Source organism: Lactuca saligna, chromosome 6 (assembly GCF_052625555.1).
Source record: "Lactuca saligna cultivar CGN05327 chromosome 6, ASM5262555v1, whole genome shotgun sequence".
NCBI lineage: Eukaryota > Viridiplantae > Streptophyta > Magnoliopsida > Asterales > Asteraceae > Lactuca > Lactuca saligna.
In genome coordinates, this window is record NC_136422.1 from 73129849 (window position 1) to 73138818 (window position 8970).

The 8970-nt window shown below is 33.3% G+C and overlaps 1 protein-coding gene across 3 annotated transcripts; it reads right to left on the reverse strand.

The window, feature by feature from the left end:
* Positions 1 to 1275: 1275 nt before the first annotated feature.
* On the reverse strand, positions 1276 to 7122 carry LOC145001253 (methionine--tRNA ligase, cytoplasmic-like). Of its 3 annotated transcripts, XR_013661529.1 has the most exons (16): positions 6895 to 7121; positions 6660 to 6804; positions 6327 to 6480; positions 6033 to 6188; positions 5666 to 5896; positions 5377 to 5520; positions 5195 to 5285; positions 4959 to 5065; positions 4755 to 4869; positions 4312 to 4448; positions 4161 to 4226; positions 3865 to 3993; positions 3645 to 3782; positions 2448 to 2594; positions 1658 to 1850; positions 1276 to 1567 (listed from the first exon to the last, which is right to left on the reverse strand). XR_013661529.1 is itself a non-coding variant. In XM_078960619.1 (14 exons), exons 1-14 carry the CDS (start codon positions 7019 to 7021, stop codon positions 3480 to 3482), a joined length of 1815 nt encoding a protein of 604 aa, XP_078816745.1. In that variant the 5' UTR covers positions 7022 to 7118; the 3' UTR covers positions 3363 to 3479. The 3 variants fall into 3 exon arrangements, 1 of the variants encoding a protein (XP_078816745.1); XR_013661528.1 differs by having other exon boundaries at positions 1658 to 2594; positions 6895 to 7122; XM_078960619.1 differs by lacking the exons at positions 1276 to 1567; positions 1658 to 1850; positions 2448 to 2594 and adding an exon at positions 3363 to 3554 and having other exon boundaries at positions 6895 to 7118.
* Between the last annotated feature and the right edge of the window lie 1848 nt (positions 7123 to 8970).

Below are 8970 nucleotides of genomic sequence, written 5' to 3' on the forward strand. Positions count from 1 at the left end.
TTATGGTTTCAGGTTACTTACGGTACTAAAGGGAAGAGCCCGACATGATGGTACAACATTCTCCCCTCACTGTTTTCCGCTCTTTTTGATATTGTTACTCTGATAATTTGACATTGTTACTATGTGATGGTTTTGGAACAATTTGATGACTGTAACTCTTGTTTAAAAATGAAAGAATGTTATCATGGTCTTGGTTTGTTACACTTAGTTGTAAAAAAAAAAAAAACTAGTTGTTAATTTTTTTTAAATGACCAATTTCCCAACATTAATTTTTGTTCAAATTGATTATAGGGTTTCTTGAGAATAGAGGAGAGGATAAAAAACAAACAAACCAATATTTTTTCAATTTTTAACTCCAAAAGATAAACACATAACAAATTTATCATTTGTATACATGTTTCTATAAGGTCTACATCCATCATATATATGAGTCCTAACTGCTTAGTCATCATTCCATACAAACGAGACTTGCATAAATTAAATGACTTGTGGCCGGTTAATTCTAATATTTTGATCAGTTGGAGTTTTGTTATGCGTTGTGAATAAGACGACATACAATGAGCGTGTTTGACATGGTGCTTTTGGAAGCGTTTGGAAGCTTTTAGCTTTAGTTTTTGATAAAACGCTATAGTTTAAACAAAAAGGTTCGTTTGGCAGTGCAAGCGTTTAACTTTTAGATCAATATCCCAACCTTTTATGGACAATGGCAAATTTGGAAGTCCAGAAAAGTTTTCTTTACGCAAGAGAAAGGCTGAGTCTAATGTATGAATCTGAAAAGATAGGAGAGTACTTTAGTATCATGTTTTATGATCGTCTCATTGATTATGAAACCATATCACAATTAATCCTCTAAATAAATCTTAGTGCACTAGTATGACTAAAAAGAGGAATTAGGAATTGTTGATTAAATCAAAAAAGGATGAGTCATACTTCGTTCTAGGATTATCATAATGTTGAAAACAATATCGAAGCATAATTCTCATGGAACAACTATACAAAGCATAATTCTCTCCTATTGAAATTTGACACACGAGAATAGTTCCAGGATTATCATAATGTTGAAGACAATATCGATCATCAGATGTATTTTGATCTGTGGAAGCATTCGAGGTGTTTGAAGAATTGGAATTAGACATGACAAAAAGAAATTCAATTGACAATCCGGAAAAAAGAAAAAAAGAGATTCAAAAGAAAAGATCAACAATAGAAAATTGGAAGCCAAAAACATTGCTATGATACCATATTACATAGGAAGAAATGAAAGGAAGAAAGAAATAGAGATGAAAGTATTATTCTCATTACTGAATCAATACCATCTGCAAAACATATATACATATACATAAACTACACAGCTGATGCTAACCTGCACCTAACAACCAAATTAACTTCTAACAATTAAACGACATAGCTTGACTAATCAAATGTAACTAACATAAGTTCCAGAAATATATACATATATGGATATACCCCCATACCAAGTGTAGTAATGTACTAATGTTGAAGTCTCATTGTCTTCTCCAATCTCCAATATTTTGCCTTCAGTTTTCTTTTTTCTTTATTCAAGAGTCTTCATAAAAAAAATTACCAGGTTAGGGGATTATAACTACACCCAGCAGAAGGGACAACATCGAATCTTCAATAATAAAAAATGCCATACCTTTTTGTATCAGTTATCTGTTATCAGATTGCTTAAAAAAAAACTGAATTATCTTCATTGTAAATGGCAAATCTTTATTTGTCTGAATGTAAATCCACTTGTAGTGTCTCCCAAACCTTCTTTTAGGGTTTAATACATCATCAGGCTTCCCATCAAACCCAATGAAACTAATTCTCACTCCAAATAATCAAACCTGTAATTATATTTTATAAAAATAATCATGATAATAAGCCATCACCCTAACATATTAAGATAAGGGAAAATTGCAAAAATTAGCGACATAACTTACTCTTCCTACCAGGTTAGGCAATGTACTTTAAATTCTGTATAGATGATAAGTATATTGCTATTATGGGTCATAAATAAAATACACAATATAAGTTTTATATTACATATTGGTAAAAGAATGCAAGTGCATCACTATTAAGAGTAAAAAAAATGTAAGTTTGTTGCTTTTTTGGGTAAAAAAACTAAAGTACATTGCTATTTCCTGAAATATGCCCAAAAGATTAACATCATGTAAATCGTTTAAAATGAAAAAAAAGAATGAATGGTTTGGATGTTGTATAGAAAAACAAAAATCATAGTCCCAAAATTGTTCATTTTTAAAAGTGCAGTGTTCTTTTCATTATTTCACAATAAATGATTCATTCGTTTGCAAATGATGATTTTCTTTAAATGGAGTAAATGACCATTTTACCCTTCTGTATAGCATTAAGTATGTAATAATTGACTGTCTATTGTGTATATTTATAAAAATGTGAATTCTACTATGAAAACGGTTAATGACCATTTTGCCCTTGAGAGCGGCAGCCATGGAAAAGAAGACAAGGGGAAACGGTCCATGACAAACATGCAGCAACAACTGGACGAAAAGCATAACTTTTGACAAACCACAGGGGGGGAGTTGTAAATTCTTTCTTTCCAATATTATTATCTGCAAGAGTATTATAATAAGAGTAAGCTACAATCTCAAATAAATATAGCTCTCTCTAATTAGCCAATACGGAAAAAGATGGGCTAAATGCAAGAATTAGCAAAATCTACTTTCAGTTATTAAGTTATATGTATAAAATCATATTACATCACTAAACCTTCAATTTTCTTATTAAGGCATTGTACTCTGAAAACTCTATTTAACTAATTATAGATTTTTAATTTCAATTTTTTTTTTTTTTGTATGAGGACGTTAATTATATACTTTTGACAATTGTGCTTTGTATTTGGATGATGTTGCTATCATTAGGTAGACTTTTCAACAAAAGTACATAGCTACTTCTTGTGTTTTACCCTAATAAAATACCACAATCACAGTCCACATATATAGCTTTTTGGGTATAATTCCCCCCATTTTACACTACTTGAAAAGCTATGGTATTTTTCATTGTATAGTAACATATTTCTACTATCACTCATAAATATCATTTATGATTTTTCAAAGCCTAACATTTTTATATAAATGCCCATCATTTTTTTTTTAATTTTACCTTATTACTCCACAAACCCGAGTATGAGTCTGTTTAAAAATTTTGTTTACTTTAACTCAACCAACAAGTAGGCTATATTATTATTATATAGTATATACCAAGTAAATACATTTTAATTGCCAAAGAAAATACCATAAAAACATATTAGTTAATATACTTAATCACTTAAATTACGCATGCTATTATTTTTCCGTTTTTTATATAAAGAAAAACCAAACTGAATCTGAAAAATCAGTCTTTTTAAAAGTAAAATCAGTCTTTTTTAAAAGTAACACCCCTCCTAAATCCCAGTCCAGTTTTTGGCAATATAATTTTCTTTTAATTAATAATAAGAACTATTTTTCCCTATCTGCTCGATCAGCTTGACTTCCAGCAAACCTTTCCCTCAACAACTCCACCTCTTCATCTCTCTGCACAAGAATCAAACATATGCAAAAACAATATGCTTCCTCATCTATATTTTTCAATAATTATAAATATACATATTTATATTTATTTACCAGTTCTTTAAATAATGGCACAGGAGTCCCAATTCTATGGCCAGAAGGTATCATCTCCCATGGTCTTTTGGCCTTCTCTACATCTCCTTTCTCATCACAGAGAGAAACTTGGTGGGGGAAAGAAAGCTGCTTCAGTACCTGTAGCAGACAAATTGGAAGGATGTTTGTAAGGGTAAGAATGTAATTTTCCATTCCAAAAAAAAAAGGGTAAATAACTTGCCTGGGTGGAAAATGATGGCATAAAAGGCTCTAACAGGCAAGCAAGAAGATAAACTACTCCCACTGAAGTTTTCATGACTATGGAACATGAAGGTAGATCTTCTCTGTAAAGCCTCCAGAATTTACTTTCCTACATCAAGTTAATAAATAAACCCATTCTCATGCATGCTTAACCAATGTCTGAACTACAATTTATCTGGTACGATGGAATGGAATCACAACAATGTAACGGAATGGATTGTTACATTCCATTACCATGTTTGGTTGTCCCTTTTTTTTTTTTTTTTGTAGACTTACTTGTAGATACACGTTGCCCTCACCAGATATACTCATTGCAATTTTCAATCCTTGCTTTAGCTTAACCTAAATGTCAATTTGTAAAATACATACATATTCCAATGAAGAGTCATTTCAGAATATCTAGAATGTTCTTGTAATCAAGAATTACCTTCTCCATGGCCTCAACATATTGTTCAACATAAGTACCAATTTTGTCTCCTAGTGTCTTTGATAACAGATGTTTCTCAGCACCTGGAGCATCAGGAATTATGGAATTGTATCCTGAACCTCTTCCAGCTCTTGAATCTGTCAATGGAATTGTAGCAGGATACTTTTCAGATTGAATTAAAAATAATAAAAACACCAATAATCTTCAACATGATATGAAAATATTCCTTATGTACATTAATAACTTCATACCAGTTTAAAGTAAAAAGGTTAAGATAGTAGTGCAAGAAAAGAAAGGGTAGTCTGCTATTACACAGCTCTAGAACCTAGCATTTAGGGTTTAGGGCATGAATTGAAAAAAAGAAAAGTAGAAAATAATAAACTGCAAACTCGAATTCTTGATCCCATTAATTAATTTAGGTTAAACTGGGGTTAATTACTAACCTGGATCTTTAGCAATGAAGCTCAAGACACGGTTAATGAAATTGCCTAAGTTATTTAGCAACTCGGTGTTGAGTTTTGCTTGAAGATCTGTCCATGTGAATAATGTGTCTGATACCTAATAATGAATGAAAGAGAACAAAAGAAGGAAAAAAGAAAAAGTGAGAGATTACATTTTTAATGATAGACACTAAATAAAAGTTATACCTCAGGTCTATTAGTTAGCAGATAGTATCGCCACACTTCTACTGGAATATTTGTATCCTGTGCATCATTACCAAAGACTCCTACACCCTTGCTCTTTGAAAACTTACCTACACATGATACCCCAAAACTTAAAAAGAAAAAAGAAAAAAGAAAAAAGAAAAAATGGGATTTAAAATGTTTCATTATGAATAGCATAGCTTGTGGGGTTGAATAATGAATAGAAGCATAGAACAAACCTCCTTCATAGTTTAGATACTCTGTAACACTGATAGTCTTCATCAAAGTCCAGTTCTCAGAAGTTCCAAGAAGTGTACAAGGGAACATTACCTGAAAGAATTGTTTTCAAACTTAATGAGGAAAAAAATATCTACGATATACATCATCATAAGATTTAAAAGCTTGAAGAAAAAGCACTTACAGTATGAAAGGGTACATTATCTTTTCCCATAAACTGATACAACTCCACATTTTCAGGATTCTTCCACCACTTCTCCCACTCAGGTGTGTAACATGAAGTGATTGAGACATACCCAATTGGTGCATCAAACCAAACATAGAAAACCTAAACATTACACACAGTAGAACAATTTGTAAAACTATACGCTTCTATGTGAGACATAAGATGGAGTTTTCATTTTGACTTTATAATAGAGAGAGAGAGAGAGAGAGAGAGAGAGAGAACGAGAGAAAGAACTCATTTCACTCACTTTGTCATTGAATCTCTCATGAGGAACAGGAACCCCCCACTTCAAATCTCTAGTAATACATCGTTGCTTTAATCCTGTTTTAAGCCATGCATTTGTTGCTTGAATAGCATTCTGACTCCATGATCCAGACACTGACATTTTTTTTATGTACTCTTCAAGTTTACCCTCCAACAATGGAAGCTCAAGAAACAAGTGATTTGTGTCACGGATACAAGGACTGGATACACAGACCTATTTGCAGACCAAATTTGGAGTCATAAAAAGCAAAATATGTACAAAAGGATGAGGATGCATACATTTTGTTTTGATTTATTCACTACATGAAACTTAGCACTTGTTTTCTTGTTCATATAACGGAGCAATTTACCTTGCATCTTGGATTAATGAGTTCTGTTGGATTCAACAGTTTACTGCAACTTTCACATTGATCTCCTCGGGCAGAGTCATAATTGCATGTTTTGTTCGGGCAGGTACCTTCAACAAGTCGGTCAGCTAAAAATTTCTGACATGTATCGCAGTAAAGCTGCAGTGTAAAATATATACATAACTTAGTATATATAATATATCTCCACATTATAGAACAAAAAATATTGCAGAAAGATTGCCAGGGTTTCTATCAGTTTGGAACAAGTTGAATACAAACAAAAATGTATGTGTATACCTGCTGCATTGTGTTCTCAGAAAGGAATTTGTTCTCCATTAACTTTTTAAAGATTGTTTGACAAACTTCGGTTTGTTGTGGGGTTGAAGTTCGTCCAAATTCATCAAAACTTATGTTAAACCAATTATAGACATCCCTGTGAATCGTATGATATCTAGAAAGGAAAATAAAACGATAAGAAGAAGAATCGATGTTTTTATAGTAGAACTAGAATTTTAGAATCCAAAACCAACTGTTCGTCACAAAACCTTGTAACGTTACATTCAAACTGAGATCGTTTCGTGAAAATTGATTACAAAATTCAGATAACACGAAACATAGAAACGTAATTACCTATCGCATATTTCTTTGGGGGTGCAATTTTCTTGTAAAGCTTTGGTCTCAGTTGCTGTTCCATATTCATCAGTTCCGCAAATGTATATAGCGTTATACCCCCTCAGTCGACAATACCGAGCAAACACATCGGCACTCAACACACCTAGGTATTAACAAGAAATGCAATTGACAAATAAGTATTAAGCGATCATAATTTTACAGTTAAACAGCCGACACCTGCAACTGTACTTACAGCCGATGATATTGCCAAGGTGAGGAACGTTGTTGACGTAAGGAAGAGCACTGGTAATTAGTATGTTTCGTTTGCCGGGAATCGGAAGCTTCGGTACCTCGCCGTCGCCGGCCAATATATCCCCCATCGTATAGAGAATAAAGAAATCGATTATAGATTCAAAGCGGGAAGAATGGCCAACAGTTTCATTATTTTATTGAGGACTTAAATAGAAATCTAAACTTTAGGAGCAAGCAAGTTTAAAAAGGAAGATAATCATAAGACAAATCGGCCCTTATCGTTTCGTAACCGTAGATCTAAAAAAATATGTAACTTAGGGTGTTTGAGAACACAAATTAAATATCTTCCTACCATTTATTCATATTTTTCTTCGATACATTTCATTAGACGTTTAATAAAATTAATAATCATTTAATCTACTTGTCAACATTTGATATGGTAGAACGAAAAATAGGAACAAATGATAGGAAGATATTTAATTTCTCTTTTGAGAAACTAAAATTACTTTTTAAGAAAATATAAAAGTAAAAAAAGTTTAGTAAAAGCATTTTTAAAAGTTAATTTTGGATTTTGAATATAAGGAAAATGAATTTTTTGGAAAAATCAGAAAACCTAGTTTTTTGTAATTTTTTCAAAAAGGACTTTTGATCTTTTAAAAAATAAGTCAAACATGCCCGAAATGTTTAAAATTTAAATTAAAAAAAAAATTGTAGTTTTATCCAAAAATTAAGAAATTTTTATGGTCTTGGCTCCGAAAAATCCAAAAAAATGATTTTGACCTTTTAATTTTTTTCTATTTATTTTGAGAAATTAAAAATTCAACTAGATTTTATTCTTATTATCCTCCTACCCACATTAAGGTGTTCTTTGTTTTTTCTAAGTCAAAATGTTTGCAGTCTGCAGATCACATCTGTAAACATCTGCAGTATAAGAGGTGGACCAAACGTCTGCAGTCTGAAAAAATAAGATTGTTTTTTTTTTACATCTGCAGGCTACTAAAATAAACTAAAATCTAAATAAACTGATTTTTTTAAACTACAAAGTGATTTTTTTAATATATTTATGACTTTGTTATAAATAATTAACAAATCTAAATCAACTTTTATGTATTATTGTATAAAAAAAGTGAAAATAAAAATGGTATAAATTAACGTATATATTTGATAAAAACTAACAATTTTTGTCACAAAGTTATACCTAAACTTTGTAATTAGAAATCAAAGAATTTGATACATAAATGGATTGAAATAAACTTCGATTTTTTCAATTAAATCAATTAAAAAAGCGCCATAAATATTTTTCAAATAAATGGATTGCAGACATTAAGTCTGCACAGTTGACTAGCTTCTGCCCTGAGGGGTCGAAGGTGAGATTTGCATCAAGATGTTTGAGGGATCGAGCTAGGGATTGGTGGGAGTCTGTTGGTGACTCGTTGGGAGCCTTAGCTGTCGAGGCTATGACCTAGCCGGACTTCGTGACCAGGTTCAGGGCAGAGTTTGCACTAGCTGTCGAGCTTCAGCAGCTGGCCAGGGAGTTTTTAGATATGAGGCAGACGGCGGAGATCACCGCCAAGTTCCGGGAGAGGGTGTTGTTGGTGCCCCAGTACGCGGGTGATGAGGATATGAGGAGGACCCGCTATCATGACATGTTACGAGCTGATATTCGGGAGCATGTCAGTTTTTCAGCTTGCCCTACCCTGGACTCTATGATTGCTAGGGCAAGGGAGAGGGAGATAGATCCGGAGCACATCCAGAAGAGGAAGAAGGAAGAGGGTCATGTTATGGGGGCTTCGGGGAAGAAGCCCAAGGGACCAGATGCGGGGCCGCTGCAAAAAATGCGGCAAGGCGCACAAGGGAGCTTGCAAGTTGGGATCGTCAGGCTGCTATAAGTGCGGGAAGTCAGGGCACTTCAGCAGGGATTGTACCGCCCCTGCGCCTGTGATACAAACTTCTGAGTTGCTATGTTTCCATTGCAACTAGAGGGGCCACAAGAGGGCCAGTTGCCCCCAGTTGACAGCAACATCAAAGCCAGTAAAGGCGCCAACTCCAGCGACCCTGCGGATCACGGATGGCCGGC

Bases quoted from the DNA above. Each gene is read 5' to 3' on its own strand.
- LOC145001253 (XM_078960619.1), bottom strand. From the start codon at position 7,021: ATGGGGGATATATTGGCCGGCGACGGCGAGGTACCGAAGCTTCCGATT. The intron at 6,189-6,326 runs GTATACACATAC...TTTACACTGCAG, and splicing joins CTGAGAACACAATGCAGCAG to CTTTACTGCGATACATGTCA. The intron at 4,449-4,754 runs GTTAGTAATTAA...TTCCATTGACAG, and splicing joins CTTCATTGCTAAAGATCCAG to ATTCAAGAGCTGGAAGAGGT.